This window comes from Corvus hawaiiensis, chromosome 16 (genome assembly GCF_020740725.1).
Source record: "Corvus hawaiiensis isolate bCorHaw1 chromosome 16, bCorHaw1.pri.cur, whole genome shotgun sequence".
Classification (NCBI taxonomy): Eukaryota; Metazoa; Chordata; class Aves; order Passeriformes; family Corvidae; genus Corvus; species Corvus hawaiiensis.
In genome coordinates this window covers 6,831,543-6,855,956 of record NC_063228.1, presented here as the reverse complement: position 1 = coordinate 6,855,956, position 24,414 = coordinate 6,831,543, and the positions used below count along the sequence as shown (strand labels likewise).

General features: G+C 60.1%; 3 protein-coding genes across 10 annotated transcripts in view; 2 read left to right on the top strand and 1 right to left on the bottom strand.

Annotated features, from left to right (window-relative positions):
* TOM1L2 (target of myb1 like 2 membrane trafficking protein) overlaps positions 1–5,695 on the top strand; it is a 57,224-nt gene extending 51,529 nt beyond the window's left edge. For all 4 annotated transcript variants that reach the window (XM_048320508.1, XM_048320506.1, XM_048320505.1 and 1 more), the window contains one exon: positions 342–5,695. In XM_048320508.1, the coding sequence (XP_048176465.1) occupies positions 342–490 (149 nt within the window). In that variant the 3' untranslated portion in view covers positions 491–5,695. The remainder of the gene's footprint in view (positions 1–341) is intronic.
* Positions 5,696–10,040: 4,345 nt separating this feature from the next.
* SREBF1 (sterol regulatory element binding transcription factor 1) lies at positions 10,041–20,617 on the top strand. Its single transcript, XM_048320358.1, has 19 exons — positions 10,041–10,334; positions 13,650–14,039; positions 14,185–14,354; positions 14,426–14,566; positions 14,645–14,863; positions 14,951–15,065; positions 15,148–15,359; positions 15,811–16,015; positions 16,434–16,618; positions 16,706–16,967; positions 17,073–17,239; positions 17,323–17,491; positions 17,570–17,678; positions 17,751–17,860; positions 17,952–18,084; positions 18,257–18,419; positions 18,658–18,843; positions 18,922–19,033; positions 19,594–20,617. Exons 1-19 carry the CDS (start codon positions 10,229–10,231, stop codon positions 19,815–19,817), a joined length of 3,378 nt encoding a protein of 1,125 aa, XP_048176315.1. The 5' UTR covers positions 10,041–10,228; the 3' UTR covers positions 19,818–20,617.
* Positions 20,618–20,939: 322 nt separating this feature from the next.
* The window catches only part of RAI1 (retinoic acid induced 1), a 74,699-nt gene continuing 71,224 nt past the window's right edge, over positions 20,940–24,414 (bottom strand). For 4 of the 5 annotated variants that reach the window (XM_048320353.1, XM_048320354.1, XM_048320356.1 and 1 more), the window contains 2 exons: positions 23,363–23,456; positions 22,639–23,056 (listed from right to left, as the gene is read on the bottom strand). In XM_048320353.1, coding sequence (XP_048176310.1) covers positions 22,785–23,056; positions 23,363–23,456 — 366 coding nt within the window. In that variant the 3' untranslated portion in view covers positions 22,639–22,784. The other variant, XM_048320357.1, reaches the window with a different exon arrangement.

The following is a 24,414-nucleotide window of genomic DNA, read 5'->3' as shown; positions in this document are numbered from 1 at the left end:
GCTCCAAGTGCTTCCCTGCCATCTTCCTTGGCTGTGCTCTGTGTTTGTGCCAGCAGGAATGTGTCCCCAAGCTGCTCAGCCCTTTGGAATGATGTTTCCCTGGATCTGTCACAGCCGGTGGCATAGTGTGGGTTTGATTCCAGCTGCTGCCTGAGCTCGGGTGTCTCCAAGGACAGCTGTACCCTTTCCCGAGGAAGTCATGCTGTACCAGTATTTGTGCCTGCAAACACAGCCCGACAGGATGCCAGGCCCTGGAATTTCCGCCCCTGCCAGCCTCTGTCCCTGGGGCCAAACCCACGGCCCCAATTCTTACCTGTCTTCCTTCTGTTTTTGCATTGCAGAGTTTGACAAATTTTTAGAAGAGCGAGCCAAAGCGGCGGAGATGGTTCCCAATCTGCCATCCCCTCCCCTGGAAGCCCCCACCCCTCCGACAAATCCTTCCAGCAGGAAAAAGCAGGAGCGCTCGGAGGACGCCCTCTTTGCACTGTGAAGATGGCACGGAGCCACCCTCCCACCCCTGTGCTCCGCCAGAGAATATCTCCGTACGGCCACTTTGTCCTCCACAGTCCTTGGCTAACAACGACCCCCATCCCCCCCATTCCATAGTTTGCTTCTCCCTCCCTCCCTCCCCAAACGATCCACCCCCACAAGCTGACTCTTTCTATTTAAATCCAACGCTATTCCTGCCAGACCACGATTCTCCAGCACTCGCTTAATCCCCTCCTTCCTGTCCCAGCTGCACAAAACCAGCTCTTGATGCTGAAAACCCCTTCAGAATGCACGAGTACGTCACACTGGGCTGAAACAAAAGCCCAGGGGGGAGAGAGCAGCCTTGCCCTTCAATTTATGTAGGGATCATCCTCTTCTGTAGGCAGGTCCTGCCAAGTAGACGGCTCTGTCAGTCAGCATGTAATTGACTGAGCTGGAATGTTCAGGAGGAGTGTGTCTTTATTTTTAGATAAAATGTTAATGTATTGGCTTTCGTGTTGGATTCGACAGCAAGGAACAACTGTTCCCCTTTCAACATGTGCTTCACAAGTTAAAATCCTTTACTCTCCCACTCACACATCTCCTGGTACCATATGGTGGTCGCTTTTCCCCACTTTCTGTGGCGTTTCATTTCTAAATCTCACAGGGTATTTTTTGCCTTGTGTTTTATCTGGGCTTGCTCTAATTTGAAGCAGTCTGTTGGCCATGTCCAGTAGCTCTGGCAGTTGATAAGGATGGAAAATGCTGGGCTAAATGGATGCTTTAACGATGGCACAGGAAGCACCTCGCTCTTTGAGAGACCATTGTCACACAGGAATTTCCCTGGTATGTTTGCCTTTTAAACTAGCTTGGTTATTTTCTCCTTACCTTAGATTCCTTCTTCAGCGACTGTAGAGCTCTGCACTTGGTGTAAACATCCATGCAGATGGATGGGACTTGCTCATGGATTGGGTGTGAGCTGAGGTTCCTGGATTCCCTGCAATGCCTGGTAGAATAGACATGCTGGTTCTTGGGGATAGGGATGAGGAAAAGAGGCAAACCTCAGAGGTTTGTATGGAACACTGAGGGAGATGGTTACCATGGAGGGATTAGCCGTGCCAGCCTGTGCTGGAGGTGAAACTCCTCATTTCCTTCTAGTTTTAGGCTGAAGAAAGTGTTGAAGTGATTGTGACCGTGCTATTTGTAATTTTTGGAACGTCCTTTGATCCCTCTGCCCTTCATTAACTCCTGGCTCCTATGGGGCTGCAGTCTCTGTGCAAACAAGCATATTCCCTTGCTTGCCAAAGGCATGGCCAGGATTCCTGCTCCTCTGGGGCTGCCAGAAGGGATTCCAGCATGTGTGCCTGCCTTGCTGGGCTGACAGGCGGAGCTGGAGCAGGCAGCTCCAGCCATCGCCGCATCCCGCAGCGTGTTCCTTGGGAGGAAGCCAGTGGCACAGGATGGCAGGATCAAAGAGAGAGCTGAGCAGTGCATGGCAGGAGAATCTCCCATCCTGACAGAGAGGCACTTTATCAGCTAAATGCCCGTGCAGGCAGCAGGCTCCAGCCCCTCTTCCTCAGGGTGTTCCTTGGTTTAGGCAATCTCCTTCTGACCTGACATGTCTGAGCTTCCCAGGATGCTGATATGTGTCAAGCTCTCTTGAAAGTTGTTCTAGGCCAAGTGATAGAAGCTTTTATCTGAGCACAGCATTTTATCAGCCCATACCATACTCTCTGAGGACCACCCCCTTTGGGACATTGTGACACACAAAGCCTATTACCCAATGCCTGATTGCACCACTGATGGACTTTGACAGCAGACACATTAATCTTTGAAGGGAAATGTTGTTTGGTGCAGGATTTCCAGGCTGTCCCAGGTCAGGTTTCACTCTGTGCCCTCCCTGCTCATCATCTCCTCTGTCCTGCCCTGCCTGCAGCCTCTTCCAGGATCCCTCCATATGTAGCTGGGCCCAGGCAAGGCTGTCCTGCCACGCCTCTGCACTGATGTGACACCTCATCACTGCTCTGTGTAGCACAGTTTACAAGTGGACAGGGAAAACCATGTTAAGGATGGAGATAACTTGGGGATCAAGCTTTTCTCCCCACTTGCTGGCCCTCTGTCCAGTTGAAGCCCTTCTGTGTGGGTCTGCAGAGGCTTTTTCCCATTCCATCTTCTCCGTGGCTAATGGAACCTGCCAGGACAGTCTGCCTTGGCTGCATTACACACTCCTGCTCTCACCCTCTGCCCTCACTGCTCAACATAAGATGAGCCTAATGCTCAGGGATTGGCACTGCCAGCTTGCTGCAACACATCACATGTGGCCACCAGCTCCCTGAAACCTGAGGAAACTTCTGTGGCAACACTGATTTGATTTCAGACGGCATCTGGTGATCGCCTGAGCAGTCTCACCAGCACAGAATGAATTGCTGGTATTCCTGTCAAGGCAGAAAGCTCTGTGGGTGTTTTAAGTGTGTATTTTCTCTTCTAAATCCTTGAAACACATTGACCCTGTAAATGGCCACATCAGGTGATTCTAAGCATGTTAATCCAGCTTCCCTGCCAAGCCGGAGGAAATAATCGCATTGCTCAGGCATGGGGACGCTGTCAGATGGTGCAGATTGGCACGGATGTCACTGTCACCGAGCCCTCGCAGCATCCCACTGCTGCAGCTGTGCTGGCCCTTCATCCCCCACCCCTCAGCCAAAAGGTGCTGGGGGAGTGTGCTTTTAATGCTTATTTCTGTCACACTAAACCTGTCCTAGGACCTCCAAGGAGTTGCTTTAGGTAGAATCTGTTCACTTTCTGGAAGATTCTGCAGAGCTGTCTGTCAGTGATTGCTCTCTCCAGCTGGGAGGAAAAGAGATGGCATGAGAAGGCTGGAGCTGGGAGAAAATACAGGGTGTGTATTGGCAGAGCTCAAGGGGCTCTTTTGGTGTGTGCAGCCCCAGGAAACCCATGGTCCCTGCTGACACTCTACATTATCCTCTGGAAAGCCATGGCACTGCTTGCAGGGGGTGGCAGGTGGCACTGGGACAAGTGGTGGCTTTGCTGGAAGTAGGGCAGCTCCCAGGAGATGCCTTCCTTGGGAGGAAACGTACTTTTGGAAGGACCTGGGATGGATCTGGAGCCCAAATCCACCACACTTGGCTCTCAGGGCTGGAAGCACCAAAAGGAACAGAGTGTGTGGCAGAACAGGTGGTTTAGCCCAAACCTTCTTTAACAAATACAAGAGCTACGCTAGAGCTTCCCAAATGTCCTGTATCAGGATCTCTCATCTTCCCTGTCCTCTTGTGGTCTGCAGAAAACCGGAGTGGTGGGAACTGTCTGAGGGAAAGGGAAGGGGTTTTTCACTTCAGGAGACCGACTTCTCGGTTTATCCTTCCTCCGCTTTCACTCTTAAGTGCTTCCTCTGTGCAAGTGGGCAGAGGACTCGCGTGGCTCCAACGCTTGCAAGAACAGGGATGGAGCCGCAGCCTGATCCACTTTCCATAAGAAATAACATCCCAGTGCTTTCTAGGCATATTAGGAATCACAGCTTGACACTCAATGACACTAAGTTATTCTTGGGGTCCTTTGTAAGTTCTAATCGTTCCCTATTCTAGGTTAAAATATTTATTTTGTCTATATATTTTCTTTCCAGTGTGTTTTTTTAACCTCTTCTGTTAACTCTTCATGTGCTGAGATGTAAGGATTCAATGGTTTCTATTTAAATATATCCTCTGGGTTCTGTTTTTTTTAATTGTCGTGTGTGGATTTCAGCTGCATCGTCAGCAGGTGTAATAGATAAAAATGTGCTGTACAGACATTTAGGGTGTTTAGGATGTAGGCAAGGCTCATAGGAGAACTGCTCATAGAAACGTAGCACGGTGTCTCTTAAAGGGAACAGCGTAAATGCTGAGACTGGTCCATACTGGGACCCTCACGTAGCCTCCAACATACCTTTTCCCTTCTGATTATCACAGCCTCCATCTCTGGGATGTGCTGATCAACCCAGCTCTGCCATCCCCAGGGCTGGTCTTCCACCTCTAAGCTGAAGGATTTTTAGTGAGGTTCTGTTTGTTTGACTTCATTCAGCATTTTTTGATTGGCTATTTCCACTTTGAAATGGAGGACTGGGAGCTGGCTGTGGTGGCGAGATGTTTCCCTCCAGTGGTGGAAGAACAGATCCGGGCTGTGGTTTCAGGCCCAGGGCAGGGGTGATGGTCCCTCTGTGCAAGAGCTCCGCAGCCTGGCCAGCACAGCCTGTCCCTGCTCCTCTGTTCCCTGCTCTCCTGATGTCACCTACAGGGACAGGATGTGCAGCCCAGGAGAGCAAACAAGATGGGTTTCCAACACTCTGTTTCATCCAATGAGTTGTTGAGTCTCCTGCAGCTGCTGGGAGCCCTGGAGTGGGAACTGCTTGTGCTATCTCCATCCCCGTCCATCCCCATCCAGCTCCGTCATTGTTTACCTCCTCAGGGCTGACCACAAGCCTTGTGGAGCCTCCCCTGGAAAAACACAGCTCGGAACAGTTATTTTTATGGAAATAATGAAGCAGTGAGTGGATTTAGAGCTGTGTTGGAGGTAACCCTTCTGCTGCTATGGGCTGTGGAGACGAGGTGCCCACACAGCACCTTCCACCCGTCCACCCCAAACCGCAGCTTCTGGAGCAGGCTGTGCCTGCCTGCTCCAGCCCCAGGTTCCCCACACCTCCTCCTCACCTGGAGAGAGGTGAGGCTGTGTATCACCAAGAGCCAGCTGGCCTTGGGCAATGCCGAGCTCTGGTGCTGGTTCTCTTTAGCCTGTGACAAACCCACTACTCTGAAATTCCCACCCTGCTCCGTGTTTTTATGAGTATGAGCTCCTCATTCCCTACATGTTCCCATGAGCTGTTGTTAACCCTACAAACATAACCTGTGTAATAGCTTCTCTGTATATTACAGCTGTAGGCTTTCCAGATAAAGGTGGATAATATTTATTTACTGAAGATACTGGATATTTTTTTGTTTGGGAATGGGGTAGGGGGAGAAAAGGGACATAACTGTTTAAAGAGATCGACTATGTAAAGAGAAACAAAATACACGAAAAGCAGAGAAACCCAACACTAAAACATCACTGTATTCAAGTAGAAAGTGTTTCTGTTAAGGACAAGACAACTGTATTAATCTGCCATTGTTTAACTTGCTCCAGAAATCATCTCCTTGGTTCCTGCATGTGAGATATTCCAATAAATACACTATTAGTGTGAGCTGGGAGTGCTATCGTCTCTCTCTCAGCTGGGGACTCGCTTGGCTTGACTGCCTGGCCTGAGCACAGGGAATGAGTGAGCACGGGGGACACGTGTGGCCCTTGGGTGCCCAACAGATGACAAAATTTGGAGTCCCTGGTGTCCTCTGGGTGACAGAACCTGGGCATTCCCTCTGGGAGAAGGCTTGTCCCCAGCAGTTTCTCGTTGTGTCTTTGCGTGGCTTGTGCTGTGCTCGGTGCTGTGTTGCCTGTGCTGCTAAATTCGTGTCCCATTAAATTTTGGCACCTCTTTTGACACTGACATCAGGCAGACACACGGGTGACAACCTGGGTGCTCAGTGAGACACCTGCCCACCTGGCAGGGCTTAACTGATAGTTCTTGGAGGGCAACTGTGGATCACCACCCTGGTGACCTAGAAAGTGGTGGGTGATGTTCCCAGCCCATCCAAGGGCCACATTCCTGACTCATCAGCCAGGAATTTGTTCCAACATCCCCATTATGATGGTGGGTTTGATGGGCAGAGAAGGAAGAGCACCAGCTTAGGAACCCCGGAGAAGTGGCACTGGCCAAACTGAACTTATTTGGCAGAATGGTGCCCTCCATCCTGCCCATGGAGAGCCATGCTGATGGTTTAAAGCTGGGGAAGGGGGGTGTGGAATAGCTGGAAAGATGGGTTCCCCTCCCTGTAGCCATATACTAGCATTAAACAGCCCTGCCCCAGCTTGTTTACCCCGTGCTGATCATGTGCCTGGCTCGATGTCAGATACATTCAGGGAGGTTCCTGGCCTGGATCTGTTCTGCTGGGAAAGGTGTGGAGCTGCTGCTACCCTGACAGGGCAGAATCACACAAAAAGCACTGGGTCAGAAATGTCCAGCGCTCTGCCAGAGGTCTGTGGTAACAGAGGCTGTGGGAGCAGGGACTGTGGGAGTGGGGGCTGTGGGAGCAGGGACTGTGGGAGTGGGGGATGTGGGAGCAGGGGCTGTGGGAGTGGGGGATGTGGGAGCAGGGGCTGTGGGAGCAGGGACTGTGGGAGTGGGGGATGTGGGAGCAGGGGCTGTGGGAGCAGGGACTGTGGGAGTGGGGGATGTGGGAGCAGGGGCTGTGGGAGCAGGGACTGTGGGAGTGGGGGATGTGGGAGCAGGGGCTGTGGGAGCAGGGGCTGTGGGAGCAGGGACTGTGGGAGTGGGGGCTGTGGGAGCAAGGGGCTGCTGGAGCAGGGGGCTGCTCCTTCCAGGAGCTTCACCCCATTGTCCTCCGCAGCCTCACGGTTACACTCATGAGAGAAAGATCCCTCTAACCCCAAATTCTGCCTCCAACAGGGGCCAGAGTGAGTGCAAAGGGAAGAGTGTAATAGCAGGACAAGCATATAGGGACTTGTTTTTCCCATTTGTGCCTCTCCAGCTGCTGGTGATCCAACTTCCCAAACTGAGCATGGCTTCCCCAGATTTGTGAACCCTGCTGGTCTTCTCTTCTCCAAGCCTGCTCCCACAGCGACCGTGCAAACTCCCAGCATGGGCTGGGGGCTTCCACACATCACTGCCCTCCACCGTGGGCTGCCAAGCCCAGGCACAGAGCATGACACGGAGCCCCATATGGGCAAAGCCTCGGGCAGGCTGTGTGTCACTGCTTTCTGGAATAGGCAGCAAATGGGAAATGACCACAGGGGCATTTACCTTTTCCCATTTCACCTGAGGGTAAATAAACCCGGACCAGGGGCTGCACTGGAGTGCCACCAAACCTGTCTGCATCTCCCCAAGCTGTGGCTCAGGAAGGGACAGTTGGCAAAGCCAAGTTACAGGCAGTGAAGGAGAGAAGAGGCTTTTGAATCTGTTTGCGACACAAATTAATGATTAACGCCGCGCTCTGCCAGAGCAAAACAACCTCCGGGGCAGGCAGGATGCCAAAGGCTGGGCACGGAGCATGGCACGCTGCTTCCAGCGCAGGGCTAAGGTGTGCTGGCAGGTGGGAAACACCCGGGGTCTAAGTTTGGGAGAGCCCAGCTGGCTGAGCGAGGTGGCAGCAAGATGAGGAATGCTCCGTTCAGGCACAGCACGTCCCGGAGCTGCGGCTGCCTCCGGTGCCGCTCGGGGAGATGCTCCAGCGCCTGAGCCCCGCGGAGCCGCACCAGCCCGCCCGGCCGGCTCGGCGGCCAGAGCCCAGCCATCCCGGGGCCGGTTTGTTTTCTGTCTCATCCTGCGGTTTCCTCCCAGCCTGCGCTCAGGAAAACGTCTCAGCGACTCCGGAGCGACCACGTGGCCCGTCCGCCATCCCCGCAGGACTGACATGATGTAATCGCGGGCCCCGAGCCGTGATGTAGAATCACTCCACTCAGGGCCGCCGCGCTTATTGGCTGCGTGGCCCTGGTCCTACGGGCGGGGTTTTCCCTACTCCGCAACCCAGCGCACCCCGAGGAGCCCCACCCCTCGTGGAATCCATCGCCCCCAAACCCGGCCCACGGAGTCTCCGCGCTGCTTCGTCCTTCCCCAGTGCACGGAGGATGCTGCTGTTTGCTGGGGTGTCCCCCCGACCCCGGAGCAGGGGAAGCACCACGTGTGGGCTCCCGGCGTCCTCGGACCCTGTGGATCGGGATCGGGGAAGGGCCCTGGCAAAATCCAGCTTTGCACACAGCTCGTGCAAAGATTAAGCTGTGTTTGCATGTATTATTTCCCCCCTCCATGTTTGTATGCGATTTTCCCCCTCTGTGTTTATGTGGTTTTGTTCCTCTATATCCCTCAGGGAGAGCTGTGCCCCGGATCTTGCAGGGGTTATTAAAGGTCTGTGACCCCCATGCTTGCACGAGGCTGCTCTAAATCCATGGGGGCCACATCACATCCATCTCCCCAGCCCTGGAAACTTGCCCTCTCCTCCTGCAGCACATGGACTGCACCAGGGAAAGGGAAACCGCACCACCACAGAGCCTGGCTTCTCCCCAGTGACTCCAATAAAAATGGGAGGGAAGCACATTGTTCCCTGCATGTCCCATGGCAGGTCATGGATCTCCCGAGGGTTTTCCCTCAGTGATGTTTGCTGTGGGTGAGGGATGTCCAAGCAGCTGATGGTGCCCAATGTGTGGGTGACGCTGCCCCAGCTGCTGGCGCAGAGCTGAGCCAGGATTCCCTGGGCTTGTCCCCAGCTCGGGCACAGGCCAATGTCCCCGGATTGAGGAGGCTGGAGTGGGGGTGAGGGTGCAGAGGGGACCAGCAGGGCTCTGCACCCCCAGCTCTGCTGCCACCACGTGCACACACAGGGTGCTCATTGTGGTCCCCAATGAGCCCTGGGGTGCTCCGTGCCACACACTGCAGAGGGGTGCCTGCTGTGCTGCCACGTGGGAGCCAGTAAGGCTGAAGGGAAGTTTCTAAGGTGCAGCCAGGTTTAATGAATTCCCAGGTAGCCTCAGATTGTGCTTGGTGACAGAGAAGAGGAGAGGGCAAACTTCCAGAGAGCTGATATTGCAGCACATTTTCTTGTCCTAAATGAATCCCAGCAGCAGGACAGACCATGGAGCTCTGCAGGGCACAGGGCATGGCATTGTCCTGGCATGAGGCTCCCACACTGAGACCCACACTTGGGCAGTAGCCACAGCACTGATCCCAATGGCACCAGCGTTTTTCCTGGATCCCACAACCCTCAGGAGGGTGCATGGGCTCAGCTGAGGCTCACAAGGCAGCATTGGTGTGTCCCTAACCAGAGGGGTGAGAGCTTCTCCCACCGTGGGCCATGCCATGGGCAGGCAGCACAGGTGGGATGTGCTCTTAGCCCTGGAGCTGGGACATAGAAGGCACAGGGCCCTTGAGAGGGCTGGTTCAGTGGCCCAACCTCGCGCCCAGCACGTGGCCTCCACGAGGTGCAGAGGCTTCTGCAGCCACGGCCACCACCTCCTGCCCATGCTGGCCCTCCCACCTGCTGCCTGTGTGCCCTGTCTGGGACTGAGGGGGTCAATGCCCGGCCCAGGTGCTTAGAGCCCAGCCCAGGGATTTGGTGCCTGTCCCCAGGGGTGGGTGCCTGTCCCCAGGAGTGAATGATGTCCCCAGGGCTCAGTGACACGCGAAGAGATCGATGACTTTTCCCGGGCTCAGTGTCTGTTCCCAGGGCTCGGTGCCCATCCCCAGGGGTCGGTGACATCCGCAGGGGTCGGTGACATCCCCAGAGGACGGTGTCCTGCTCAGGGGTTGCAGTCTGCTCTACTGCCTGCTCAGCTCCTGGTGCACCAGCTCCCCGCCCGGTGCCGCGGGGTCCCTGGCCGGTGCCGCGGGTCCCTGCTCGGTGCCGCCGGGGTCCCGGTGCGGCGGGGCGGCGCGGGGAGGCGGGGCGGGGCGGGACGCGGCGGCGGACCCGCCTCCATCCATCCCCCCCGCCCTCCTCTCCCGGTGGCAGCTCTGGGCACGGTTCGCGGGAGCAACTTGGCGGCTCGTCCCCGTGGTGTCTGTGCCCGGGCCAGCGCGGCCATGGCGGGCAGGCGGTCCCGTCGCCCCTAGAGCCGCCCGAGCCACCGGAGCCACCGAGAGCCACCGGGAGCCACCAGAGCCGCCGGAATGAGCTCTCTCGCCTTCGACGACGCGGCCCTGGAGGGGCTGGCACCGTCCCTCGGCCTCTCCGGGGCCAGCGACATCGACACGGCCTTGCTCAGCGACATCGACGGTGGGTCCCGGCGGGGACGGGATGGGGCATGGCCGGGGCTTGGGGCATGGCCGGAACAGGGCTGGGGGAGTAACCGGGGCTCGGTGCACGGCGGGCTCTGGGCTCGGTGCAGTCCTGGGGCTCGGTACATGACCGGGACCGGGCTATGGGAAAACCAGGCTCCGTGCATGGCCGGGGGCTGGGCACGGTGCGGTACCGGGTCTTGGTGCGTGGTCGGGACATGGCTGGGGGTATGACCGGGACTTGGGGCACAACCGGGTCCGGGGTAGGGGTGTAACCAGGCTCGGTGCACGGTCAGGACCGGGCTGGGGACATAACCGCATCTCGGTGCGTGGTCGGGACCGGGCTGGGGGTATAACCGGGGCTCGGTGAATGGGCGGGCGCGCTCGGTGCGTGGCCGTGGCCGGGGAGTCCAGGCTCGGTGCATGGTCAGGGAACTTGGTACCGGGACATGGCCGGGGCAGTGGGATCGGTGCACAACCAGGACTCGGTGCTGGCCGGCGGACCGGGCTTGGTGCCGGGCCCGGCGTGGGGAGGGGGACACGGGGCTGCTGGAGCGCGGAGTCGGTGCAGAACCGCGCTGGCTCCGTTACCGGGGGCCGGTCCATAGCGGGGGGCTCGGAGTGGGGGAACACAGGACACCGGGACCCCCGGGCTGGAGGTGCCGATACCGGGACAGCCCCGACGATCCCCCCCCGTTCCCGGTCACAGCATCGTGTCGCCGGTAGCCCCGCCCCTCCGTGACGTCACCGGCGGGGTTACTCTCGGTCATTCCCTCCAGGACGCCTGGGTTCTCCCAACCCATGCAACCGGCATGTGGTGAGATGGGGCGGCTCTGCTCCAGCCCCGGGGCTGCCTCCCGCCAACACCCACCTCCCCACCGGTCTGGGGGTCCCTGGGATGGGAATGGTTCAAGGGGATCCATTCCCGGAGGGAACCCACTTCCCAAAGGGACACATTCCTCAAGGGGACCCACTTCCCACCACCATAGCACCACGTGCGCCGAGTTCAGCGTTTCCACAAAATTGGGGAGTCAAAACTGGGGAAGCAAAAAATTGGGGATCCCAAAACAACGGAGATTCCAAAAAATTGGGGATCCCAGCCCTCGGCAAGCCCCGCACCCGCCTTGCCACATGCTCCACCAGCTCTGCTGGTCCACGCCATCCGGCACAGCCGGTGGAACACGCGGCAAGGCGGGAGCAGGACTTGAACCTTCCAACAGCTGCCCCACTGTGTGGTCCGTGGTGGTCTCTCCTCTGAGATCTGGGGTGGAGATGGCATCCCAGGTCTGCAGGTTCATCCCAGTGGTGATTGGGGTGGATCAAAGCAGATCCAGGTGCCACCTGCTTTTCTTGGCGAGGTTTTGGCGTGGGCAGGGAAGCAGGAGCTGTGCCAGGGCTGAGTGGTGCCGTATGGGATGAGGTTTTCCCACTGTGGGGTTTTGCCATGCTCCTTTGTATCACAGCCAGCCAGGCCACCTCGTACCCCACAGTTGCCCAAAGTGGGTTTGTCACTGGTCCCCAGTTGGCCACGGGTTGTCCCTCATGCCTGTGCCAACCCTAGGGTGATGTGGGAAGTGTGCCCAGGGATGTGGGTGCCCTGAGCCTGCTGGGACCTGCCAGGACCCACAGACGTGTGTCTCTGCCCCACAGGGTCCCATAGCGGGGGTGGAGGTGGCACTGGTGGGTGCCCATGTCCTGCTGATGGCATGGGTGGCAGTGGGTGCCACAGGATAGGAACACCTGGAAGGTGCCAGGAGGGTGGGACAGCCGTGCTCACCCCCAGTCTGGGCAACAGGAAGCGAGGGGGGGTACAGGAGGGAGCACCCCCTCTCTGCAACCCTAGACTTTGCTCTGGATCACGCGGGAGCCTTGGGGGGTGTGGTGTGTGTGTGTGTGTCTCTTGAGTGGAAGGGAGGGGGCTGGGAGGACACCCACCTGCACAGGGCAGGATGCCGGGGGCTGAATGGTTTTTTGGGTGTAACAGAGCTGTGTGCAGACCCCGATCGTTGCGGGGGGACTCCTGGGCAATGAGTGAGGGGGGTCACACGGGGCTGGGGGGCCCCGGGGGCGATGGGGCGCAGGCAAAGGGGTTAACGGGGTGTGACCCCGAGTAACCGCGGGCGGGTTGCGGCGGGTGCCCGCGAGTAACCCGGTGCCGGGCTCACCTTGGGCGCCGGGGGCTGTCCGGGGGCGGCCGGCGGGCGCGCAGGCGGCGATTGGCGGAGTCGCATCACCCCATCTCCGGCCGCGCTCCAGCCCTGGCGCGGGCAGCGCGGGGAGGGCCCCGGGGAGGAGGCGAGAACATGGCTTTAAAATATCCCAGGGCCTCGTCGCTGCCCGGCACGGGGCTGAGCGGGGGCTGCAGCCTCCTCCTGGGGACCCTCCACTCCCACCTGCAGGGAGTGCGCCTTTAAAGGTACCCCCGCCTCGCCAGCCGCCTCCTCCTCGTCTGGCGGGGTCACCGTCCTGGTCCCTCTGGGAGTGCTGCACCCCATGCGGCAGGCGGTGTCCCGGGGCTGTGTGGCTCGGTGGGGACATCCCGGGGGTGTGTGCGTGGGGGGTGCCCTGGGGGTATCCCGGGGTCTGTGCGTGCAGGGGGGTGCGCTTGGGGGTACCGGAGTGCGGGGTATCCTGGGGTCTGTGTGTCCCCGGTGGGATGAACCTGGGGGTACTGGGATGGGGGCATTCCCTGCATGGGGGGAGCATCCCAGGACACCTCAGTGGAGAGGCCCCGATGTGTCTGTGGGGGCACCCCAGGGCACTCAGGTCCCATTGAGTGGGATAGATCCCCTCTCAGGCTGTTTTAGCTCTGTGCTTGCCCAGCTGCCCCCCTGAGGGCTGTTTTGATCAAACAGACCTGCCACTGGGGTCTGGCACGTCCCGGGGGTGCCACCCCACTGTCGCAGTACGAGCACCCCCTCCCCTTGATACAGGGGCTGATTTGGGGATTGTCGGGTTCCCAGTACAGAGTAAATGAATGAACGAGCTGGCACAAGCCCCCCTCAACATCAGAGACAGGCTGAGGTGTGCCCTGCCATTCCCAGACCAGGCTGAAAACCACAGATTGCTGTTGGCCAAGCCCCGACACTCCCGTTTTGAGCGCTGTGCCTCAGTTTCCCCACTGGCAGGATGGCTGCGAGGCTGAGAGAAACGGGGCACAGCAGCTTCGTGGGCTCTTGGGGAATTTTGCCCCTGGATTATGGGGATCTGCCCCCAAAATATTACACTGTGGGGAGGGCAGCACAGGGCCAGCCCAGGCCCACCTTGGGAGGTGCGGAGCAGCAGCTGACGGCTCGGGGGATGTGTTTTACAGACATGCTGCAGCTGATCAACACGCCGGACAGTGACTTCTCGGGGCTATTTGACTCACCGTTCAGTGCCCCGGACAGCGCCGTGCCCTCGGGGCTCCCCTCCACGCCGGGCACCCTCAACACTTTCCTGGGTCCCAGCAAGCCGCCCCCCACCGCCCCCAGCGGCAGCGCCTACGTGGGGTCTCCCGGGGTGGCCGCCTTTGCCCCGCAGCCCCCGGCCCCGCTCCTGCCGGCGCCATCGCTGGGTGTCAAGGAGGAGCCATCCGTGGTGCCCAGCAGCCAGCCCCAGCCCCAGCCCGGCATCATGCTGGCCCCCAGCTTCGTCCCTGCGTCCCCCAGCCCGTTCACTCCCCAGCCCTTGGTGGGCTACCAGAACCAGCACAGCTTCCCTGGTGAGGATTTGGGGGTGCAGGGCGGGATCGGGGCTCCCAGGATGGAGGTCTTGCTGGAGGGGGGACATGTCCCTGCAGGATGGGGCTGTGCGGGGTGGGCTGGTGCCAGGGGCTCTTGTAACGCTGTCCTCTGCTCCATGCCCAGCTGTGCAGTCTGGGAGTGTGGGGCAGACCCTGCCCAGCCCCCTGCCCACCCCACAACCCAGCCAGCCCGTGACACTGCCCGGCCCCGTGCAGAGTGTGGCACCCCAGCAGCTCCTGGCCCCCGCCGCCCCCACCACCCAGTCTGTCTCGCCACAGATCCAGCCAGTGCCGGTAAGCCCAGGGCCAGGGGTGGGGGGTCCCGATGACCCCCACAGCTCCTCTGACCCCCCACTGCCCTTCAGGTTCTCCTGCAGCCCCATTTCATCAAGGCTGACTCCCTGCTGCTGACGGCCGTCAAGACAGACACCAGCAGCACCAAGACTTCCACCATTGCCTCCCTGGCCACCAGTGCCAGTGGCTCTGCCACCCCGCTCCAGGTGCCGGTAGGTCCCACCGCTGGAAGCTGCGGGGTGGGGGGGCTGCTTCAGGACCATCACTGACCCCACCCTGCACCCCCGCAGGCGCTGGTGAGCGGAGGGGCCATCCTGGCCACGGTGCCGCTGGTGGTGGATGCGGAGAAGCTGCCCATCAACCGGCTGGCGCCCAGCGGGAAGCCGGCGCTGGTGCAGAGCCGGGGCGAGAAGCGCACGGCCCACAACGCCATCGAGAAGCGCTACCGCTCCTCCATCAACGACAAGATCGTGGAGCTCAAGGACCTGGTGGTGGGCACTGAGGCCAAGGTGAGAGTGGGGGGTGGTGGGGGAGGGCCGGGCAATGGGGGGGGCTTTGCCCCGCATTTGGGCTCAACCGTCCCTGCCCACTGGCAGCTCAACAAGTCGGCGATCCTGAGGAAGGCCATCGAGTACATCCGCTTCCTGCAGCAGAGCAACCAGAAGCTGAAGCAGGAGAACCTCGCCCTGAAGATGGCCATGCAGAAGAACCGTGAGTGGAAGGGCAGCTCTTGGGGTGGGGGGGGCTCAGCTCCATGCCCCCAACAGCCATCAGCTTATTCTGCTTCCTGCAGAGCCCGCGAACGCCCTGGGGACCCACTGCAGGCGGGGGGCCAAGGTGGAGGCCCCCATGGAGGTGGTGAAGGCAGAGGTGATGGAGATGCTGACGCCGCCGCCCTCAGACGTGGGCTCGCCATCCCACAGCAGCCCACTCTCGCTCAGTGGCGGCAGCAGCAACAGCAGCAGCGACTCAGAGCCTGACAGCCCCCTCTGTGACCATGGCAAGGTGAGGGAGGGCCCCGGGGGGATCTCCCTGCCCTGAGTGGGACAGGGGATCTGCTGCTTCATGTAGGAGGTGCCAAAGGCAAAGTGTACCAGATGGAGAAAGAGCTGAGAGCCCTGGTCTTGTTCTCTGAGGCTGCTCCTCACATGATTTGGGGCTGGGTGTGGAGGCAATTTTGTTCTACCCTAAAATGTGCTCTGTGCCCCATGTCTATACCCTGAAATCCGTGCCCCTGTATTCCAGCCTGTGTCTCATTCACCATGCTCTGTACCCCAAGCCCTATATCCCATTGCCTATATCCCATGCCGGTGCCCCATCACACCGATATTCCATGCTGTGTATCCCATGCTCTGGATGCCATGCCCTATATCCCGGGCCTGATATCCCATGTGTGTGCCTCACCACCCCATGTCCATGCCTGTGTCCTGAGCTCACAGCAGCTCTGCCCATGCAGGTGAAGCAGGAGCACCCTCCACCCTCGCCCAGCAGCCAGGGAATGCTGGACCGCTCCCGCATGGCCCTCTGCACCTTCGTCTTCCTTTGCCTCTCCTTCAACCCCCTGGCCTCCCTCCTCCGGGGTTCTGGCTCCCCAGCCCCTCTGGAGAGCCAGGACACTGGTGGTCCCGGCAGGAGCATCATGGCTGAGTCTGGCACTTTGGGTAAGCTCTGGTGTAGGGTGGGGGGCATTGGGATGGAGGTTGTTGGGATGGGTGTGGGATGGAGGCTGTCAGGGTGGGCATGGATTAGAGGCTGTTGTCAGGGTGCAGGATGTTGGGGTGGGTGTATGGTAGGAGCTACCTGGTTCGAGGCTGTTTGGGTCAGCACGAATTGAAGGCTGTTGGTATGGGGGGTGTCAGAGTGGTGGCCATCAGAGTGGAGGTGGTCATGGTGGACATGGAGTGAAGGTCATTAGCAGGGGGTGGGTCTGAGATGGGAGATGATTGGGGTGGGCGTGGGGGAGAGGCCATTGGGTGGATGCTGCTGGGATGGGCACATATTGAAAGCCACTGGGATGGACACCCTGGGGTGGGCATGGGGCTGCATTGGCAGGGTGTTGCTGACCCCATCCCCGCACAGAGGAGCCATGGGGGTGGACGCAGTGGCTGTGGCCCACGCTGGCCTTCTGGGCACTGAACGTGGCGCTGGTGCTGGGCGCGGTGGTGCGGCTCTTCGTCTGCGGCGAGCCCGTCACTCGCCCCCACTCCGAGCCCTCCATCCTCTTCTGGCGGCACCGCCGGCAGGCCGACCTCGACCTCGACCGGGTATGTCCCACTGTGCATGATGTCCCCTGCCCCCCCTGCCCTGTCCCCTCACCCTGCCCGCACTGACCCTCTCTCTCCGGGGCGCAGGGAGACTTCGCGCAGGGGGCCCAGCACCTGCGGACGGCGCTTGGGGCGCTGGGGCGGCCGTTGCCGGCCTCTCACGGGGACCTGGCCTGCAGCCTGCTCTGGACACTCCTGCGCCACCTGCTCCAGCGCCTCTGGGTGGGTCGCTGGCTGGCCGCTCGTGCAGGAGGGCTGCGCCCGGACCCCCCGCCCCCTGCCCATGTCCGCCAGAGCGCCCGCGACGCTGCCATGGCTTATCACCGTCTGCACCAGCTCCACCTCGCCGGTACAGCTCCATGCCACGGGGACTGAGGGACGGGACCCCTGTGCCCCACATGTCCCCACAACCCCCTGACCCCATGCCTGAGCCTCCTGTCCCCCATTTCCACAGGGAAGCAGGCTGGAGGGCATCTGCTGGCCATCAACCTGGCACTGAGCGCCGTCAACCTGGCTGAGTGCGCCGGTGACGCCATCTCTGTGGCAGCGCTGGCCGAGATCTATGTGGCAGCTGCCCTGCGGATCAAGGCCAGCCTGCACCGCTGCTTCCACTTCCTGGCGGTGAGTGTGGGGCACTGGGGCGTCCCCTGTGTCCCCTGGGATTGGGGTCTCAGGTCCCCCCTGACCCCCTGCTTTCCCTGCAGCGCCCCTTCCTCTGCAGTGCCCGGCGCGTGGCCCTGTCCCATGGTGGGGCTGTGCCCCCTGCCATGCAGTGGCTCTGCCATCCCTTGGGCCACCGCTTCTTCGTTGATGGGGACTGGGCGGTCAAGGGTGTCCCCAGGGAGACCATCTACAGCTCCGCTGGCAACCCAGGTGATCCCAAGCCCCCAAACCCCCACATCGCCCATTTTGGGGTGTGGTGTACCCGCTGACCCCACCTCTGTGCCCCAGTGGACCCGCTGGCACAGGTGACCCAGCTCTTCCGTGAACACCTCCTGGAGAAGGCACTGTGCTGTGTGGCCATCCCTGAGCCCGGCCGTCCCACTGCCCAGGGAGAGGGGTGAGTGCTGGGGTGGGCACCCTCTCCCCCTGCCTGGTGCAGAGCCAGCCACCTCACAGCCCCTCTCCACAGGCGGTTCTCCGACGCCCTCGAGTACCTCCAGCTGCTCAATGGCTGCTCAGATGTCAGTGGCACACCTGGCCCCGCACCCTCCATCACCTCTGGCTTGGCAGCTGTCACAGGTGAGGCTGGCGCATCCCCCATTGGGATCACTTCATGTGGGGGGCCATGGGAGTGGGAACACCCTGCTCCTGTGTCCCTCCCACCCCGCAGGCACTGACCCCGTGTCCAAGTGGTGGGCATCCTTCATTGGCATCGTTATCCACTGGCTGCAGGGAGATGAGGAGGGGGCTGAGCGCCTCTACCCGCTGGTGGAGACCATGCCCCGGGCACTGCAGAGCTCTGAGTGAGTGCTGGGGACATTGGGGACAGGGGTGGAACCTCATTGCCTGCCTCCCCTCCCCCTTGGATTGGCACAGCCTCTCTGAACACACTTGGAGCACCTGGTGGGTGTTGAAGAAGGGCACAGCCATGCCCAGTGAGGGGTCTGCAGTGACCATGTGTCCTCCACCTTGCAGGAAGCCCCTTGCCCGTGCTGCCTTGCACTCCTTCCGAGCTGTCCGCGCCTTGCTGAGCAAACAGGATGGGAGCCAGGCCACCCTGAGCCACTGTGAGAAGGCCAGCAGCTGCCTGCGGGAGAGCCTGGAGCTGGGCAGCCCCCCTAAGGGCACCATCGACAAGGTGAGCTGGGCTGGGGAGGCGCGAAGCGGCCGCGAGCCCCCAGCCGTGGCGGGAGGTGCCCCCGACCCTCGCGGGGGTGCATTGTAGTTGCATTGCATGTGTCAGACTGGGAGTGCAATGCCCCTGCCATGCAGCCCGGCGGGGGTCCCGCGCAGCAGCGCCTGCCCGCAGGGACCTCCTCGGCACCCCCGTCCGTCTGTCCGACCTCCTGCTCACCCCGATCCCCTTGTCCTTCCAGGCAGTCCAGCTCCTGCTCTGTGACCTGCTCCTGGTCACCCGCACCAACCTGTGGCAGCAGCAGATGGGGGCCAGCCAGCAGCGCAGCTGCCTCTACCAGGCATCCGCCCTGGAGCTCCGTGGCTTCCAGCAGGACCTCAGCAGCCTCCGGCGCCTGGCACAGACCCTGCGCCCCGCCATGCGCCGGGTGAGCCCCCCGACCTGCCACCTGCTGGGTCCCCTGGTGCCCGGCACTCGCCTGTGCTCACTGTCCCCCCCAATCCAGGTGTTCCTGCACGAAGCCACTGCCAGGCTGATGGCCCGGGCCAGCCCCACGCGCACCCACCAGCTGCTGGACCGCAGCCTGCGGAGGAGAGGGGTGCAGGGCAGCAAAACAGGTGGGCACGGGGTAGGAGATGGGGTGGGACACGTTGCTCCTCACCCACAGCACCCCAGCAGCCGTGGGTGGTGGGATATGTGGTGGGACAGGGGTGGGACACACCACTCTGCACCCACAGTACCCCTGCACGCTGGGTGGTGGGACATGGGGTGGGATACCTTTGTAACCACCTTGGAGGATGGGAAATAGGGCAGGCACCCTGCTCCACCACTACAGCAGTCCCCACAACTCTTGAGTGGTGGGACACAGAATGGGAAACCCCATCTGCACCCACAGCACCCTTGCAACCTTGGATGATGCGATATGGGGTGAGACATAGAGTGGGACATCCCTTTCCCACCTGCAGCACTCCAACACCACAGATGGTGGGTCATGGGGTGGGACACCCCACCTGCAGCACTCCAAGACCTGGGACATGTGAGCTCCCAGCCCCTCCTTTGGTGGTGGCACCAGCTCCAGGGTGGGCGAATAATCCCATCCCCATGCTGAGCCCCTCAAGATTTATTCAGTGATGTCCACGGGCACCCTTGGTGCTGACCTTGGCTCTGTCCCCTGCAGCTGGCGAGCCAGAAAGCCACCCCACCCCACGGGAACACGCCGAGGCGCTGCTGCTGGCCTGCTGCTACCTCCCGCCCAGCTTCCTGGCAGGCCCGGGGCAGCGTGTGGGGATGCTGGCCGAGGCTGCCCGCACGCTGGACAAGCTGGGCGACCGCCGGACGCTGCACGACTGCCAGCAGATGATCATCAAGCTGGGCAGTGGCACCACCGTCACGTCGGGATAGGTGGGGAAGGGGCCACCAGCCCCCTGCCACCCCCTTGCGTGCGGGATGTGGGGCGGTAGGAGGCCGTGCCTCAGTTTCCCTGCAGGATGATGTTAGGGAGCGGTGTTGGAGGGGAAGGGATGGGTGCGGAGGGGTCGGGTGGTGCCTGATGTGGGCGCGGGGTGGAGGTCCCACGCCACACGTGGGGTACCCTGGGTGGGCTCCCCCCCCTCCACGGCCGTGCCCGTGTCCCCAGCCCGCGTGGGGGACGGGGCGTGGGGACCTCTAGTGACACTGTCACAGTATTGCAGGGCACCGGCACGCGCGGCAGCTGCCCCCGGTGCCACCGGAACCCCCCCGGTGCCACCTGCATCCCCCGGTGCCACCTGTACCCCTCAGTGCACACGGTGGGGGCCCCTCCTGGGGTCTCTGCCCGGCCCCCCGTGGGTCCCACTGCTGCACGACCCCCTGGGTTTGGGGCTTGGTTTAGGAGGTTTGGCCCCATGGCAGTGGTGAAGTGCCCCCTCCCCGACCATGCCCATGGTAGCTAAGAGGGGTCCCCCACCCTATCGCCTCCCCCCAAGCACTGATCCCCCCGTTAAGAGCTGCCACCACCCCGGAGCACGGACAGGCTTTGCGAGAAGGGATGGCAGGGTAGCACGGGGCTCCTGGGGGGCTGGTGGGTGCACCTCTGTCCTTGCTTCGCCCCCTCTTGTACATAGACCCCTCCCCTCGCCTCCCCCCATTCCCCCTTTCCCTTTTTAAACGGTATTTTCATAGCTGGAGAGTTTTGTACAGACAATTAAAGCTGATTATTTATACTGGTGTGTGCTGGATTGGAGGTGGGCTGACACCAAAAGTGGGGGGCAAGGGACCCCCCACAGCTGTGGATGCCTTGTCCCCACAGGGCTACACGGGAGGGGGGGACAAAGGTGGCAGGGATGGGGGCACTGGGTGCTGAGGGACCCCATTCACCCCCTCTTCACCCCATGATGTCCTGGCGAGTGCTGTCTCCCTGTTCCCATACCCCATCCCCTCCAGCAAGACCTGTGGGGACAAAGGACCAGCCAGGGGCTGTCACAGCCCAGGGGGGACCCCAGCAGCCCCCCAAGGATAAAGAGAGGCCACGAGCAGGGCGCCACGTACTTCCAAAACAATCGTTGTATCTTTATTGACGCTCTGAATGCAATGACCTGTTTTTTTACTCTTAAGGAAAATAAACATCTTTTAGAAACAGCTTGTTACACACAATCTTCAGTGTGAAGCAATATACTAATAAGAACACTAGTCTTAACATTTACAGTCTTCATATATATTATATATATGTATATGTATACATATATATACACTATATAATGAGGCAATATATAATACACACGGTTTACCATTTTACAGTCATATGTACAAGATGTCACTAAAAATAGCCAGATTTCAGGCAACGCTGCCAAGGACACAGGGATTTTTTTTTTTCTTCTTCTTTAAATTAATTATTTTTATTATTATTTCTCCCTTTTTTTTTTTTTTTGTTTTTCTCACCTCCTCTTTTGTGTTTTTCACTCCTGTGTCCGAGGCAGCTGCTGAAATAACAGACATTGTGTGGTCAGCAAACCTTGGGGTGGGTGGGATGGAGGGGACACAAGAGGTGGTGGGGACATGGGGCGCTGGCTCTACGGGGGACACGGATGGGACCAGCAGTGTGCCCCCCTTTGCAGGATGCTGCACAGGTGGGCGGCAGCCAGTGGCCATTTTTAGGATGAGATTTGGGGTTGGTTCACCCTGGGTTGGTTGCCACCTGTGTCAGGGTGTGGGTGACACAAATATGGGCTGTGGAGCCTGGGGACATGGGCAGGGGTTACTGAAGTGTTGGGCAGCCCCCCAGCTCCACTGAGGTGGCCAGGAAGCAAAAGCCGAGGGAGCTGAGCAAACCCAGGGCAGTGAGGGGTGAGCCAGGCCCATGTGGAAGGAGGAAGCAAATGCCTCCTCCTCCTCCTCCTCCTCCAATTCAGCATGGAGAATTGTGGAGTTCAGCAGAAGCACAGGACGAGCCACAGAATGGGTGCTGGTGAAGCCAAGCAGAGGCAGGAGGGTGGGTTTTGGGGGGTCCTGGACAGCAGGACAAGGTGTCCCCAGCCCAGCAGTGCCAGCGCCACATGGAGTGGGAGGGTGGTGGTGCAATGAGTCAGGGTTTGGGGTATGGGAGTGGGGCTGGGGCAGCTCAGTGGGTGCCCACCAGCCTGGCCAAGCAACCTTAGCCCCCCCAGCACCCTGGGTGTGGATGGGGGCAAACAGGAGATGGAAGAACAAAACAGAAAAAGCAGAGTGACGTTTCAAACAGCAGGCCGTTGTTTGCCTTTTTTTTTTTTCTCATTTTTCTCTTTTTTCTCCTTTTTTTTTGGTCTTTTTTTGGTCTTTTTTTTTTTTATCCTTTTCTCCGCTGAACTATATACAGACACCATGAGGTTTGCTGAAGGCAACATCTCAGATCAGATCAGTGTGATATTGAGAGCCGGGACCCACGGAGGGTCCGGCGGCCCCAGAGTAAGACAACATCGCCGGGACCCCCCCCTTGTACACGGACACCCCCCCGCCCCCCTGTGCAGCCATCGCGGGTGGGGGATCCCGATCCGTCCCCCGCGTATCCAGACCGGGTTTTGCCGGGACCCGGCGGGAAGGAAAGCCCGGCGCTGGCTCCGCCCCCCCGGAGCGGGCCCGGGGGGTCCCGGGGCGCTCAAGGGCAGCGGCGGGTCCCCGGCCCCGCTCCGCTCCAGCGCTGCCTCCTCTGCCGGTCCCTCGCTGGCGGCGGGGCGGGTGCCCGCGGGCGCTACACCGGCTGCCTCTGCGGGGAGAACGGAGGTGTCAGCCCGGGGATCCCGCTGGAGGCAGGGGGAGGTGGCCCTGTGTTGTCCCCATCGGCCCCCGCCCCACCAATACCGGGCATCCACCCGGGACACAGCGCTTTGAGAAGGAGTTCAACCATCATTCACCACCTCATCTGTGCTGAGGGAAGGGGATAAGACCCTTCAGACCCATCTGGGGAGTCCTAGTCATGCATGCAGTCACTGGCCCCCCTGATACCCCCATGGATGTGATGCCCACACTGAGCTGAGCATCCAGTATGGGTGTCCCCAGGAATCTGGGTTCTGAAGGCAGGTCCTCATGCCACAGGGAGCTGCAGAGCATTGCAGGGTGCACAGGGGGCTCTGGGCTTACCTTATGTTTGGGACATCTCAGAGAGAAGCTCTCCTCGGTTAATAAGCAACCTGTGAGGAGGGGACAAGGATGTGTCAGGGGACATCCTGCGCTGCAAAGCAGCTGTCCCTGAGTAGGGGGAATGCAGTGTCCCCCTGGTCCATGGCCACCAAGCAGCCACAGCATTTGTGTGAAGGGCTCAGGTGAGGCCAGACAAGCTTGTGACACCTGCCAGTGCTGCCAGCACAGTGGGCATCACCATCCTGGCAAGCCAGTGAGCCACGAGCCCACCCCTCACCTTGGAGCAACAGGCCCCATGTTCAGCTGGCTCAGAGAGTGCCCGGGACCCCGTGCCCCATCCCCGTGGCCGAGCTCACCTGTGTCGACGGCACATGCGTAGTGGTAGGTGTGGGGACACCCCTTCTGGCAGCAGCCCACGGTGGCTCCTGCTTGCTGGCAGCTTGAGCACTTCTGTACACGCACCCGGGAATTCGGAGCAGGGAAGGAGAGATGTGGAGAGACAGAGAGACCCCGTCAGAGCCCAGTGCAGAAGAGAACCACAACAGCCCCAGCAGCAAGGGCAACGCGGGTGTCCCCGATTCTCTCCAGCCCCTCCTTGCCTCTCCCAGGCAACATGCTTCCTCCCATGCCAGCACACTGTGAATAACACCGTTCCTGTCACTTGGCTGTCTGCAGCCATGCACGAGCTTTCTACCTGCCATACCACTCTCCTGGATAACACTGAGCCCACAGCTGTGCTCCATGGGGAAGGAGGTGAAGGGACATGACCTGGGTTGTGCCCAGCCTGCCCCATCCCCAGCGGGTGAGGGTGGGATGGGAGTACCTGGCTCTGTGGTGAGGGCAGCAGCTTCCACACAGCCATGAAATGAGCACACAGGCTTAGGAATACAGCCAGCCCTCAAACCTGGCACTGGGGGACTTGCTGGAAACCTCCTGCCCAGCCTCTGATGGGAGGCTGTCCCCTCCCTCTCCCTAGTACTAAAAATCCACGTCACAGAATCCCAGAATGGTGTGGAAGGGACCCTAAAAAAGCTCATCTCATTCTACCCCCCTCCCGCAGGCAGGGACACTTTCCATGAGACCAGGTTGCTCCAAGCCCCATCCAGCCTTGAACACCTCCAGGAATGGGGCAGCCACAACTTCTTGTCCCCTTCAGCAACCTCCCTATCTTGCTCACACAATGCGGCCTTGCTTCAATTACTGCGGGAGAGGAGCAGGGCAGCGTCATCCCCTCCCTCCAGCTTCCCTTCCCCTGCTGCCCATCACGGTGGCATCAGGCCGCATTGTGCCCATTTTCATCTCCCACCCTGCAGCATCTGTCCTGCTCTGAGCCACCCTGTGCAACACAGGACTGGGCCAGGGGATGTGATAATCCCAGGGGGGCCCAGTCGCCTTCCTAAAACATAAT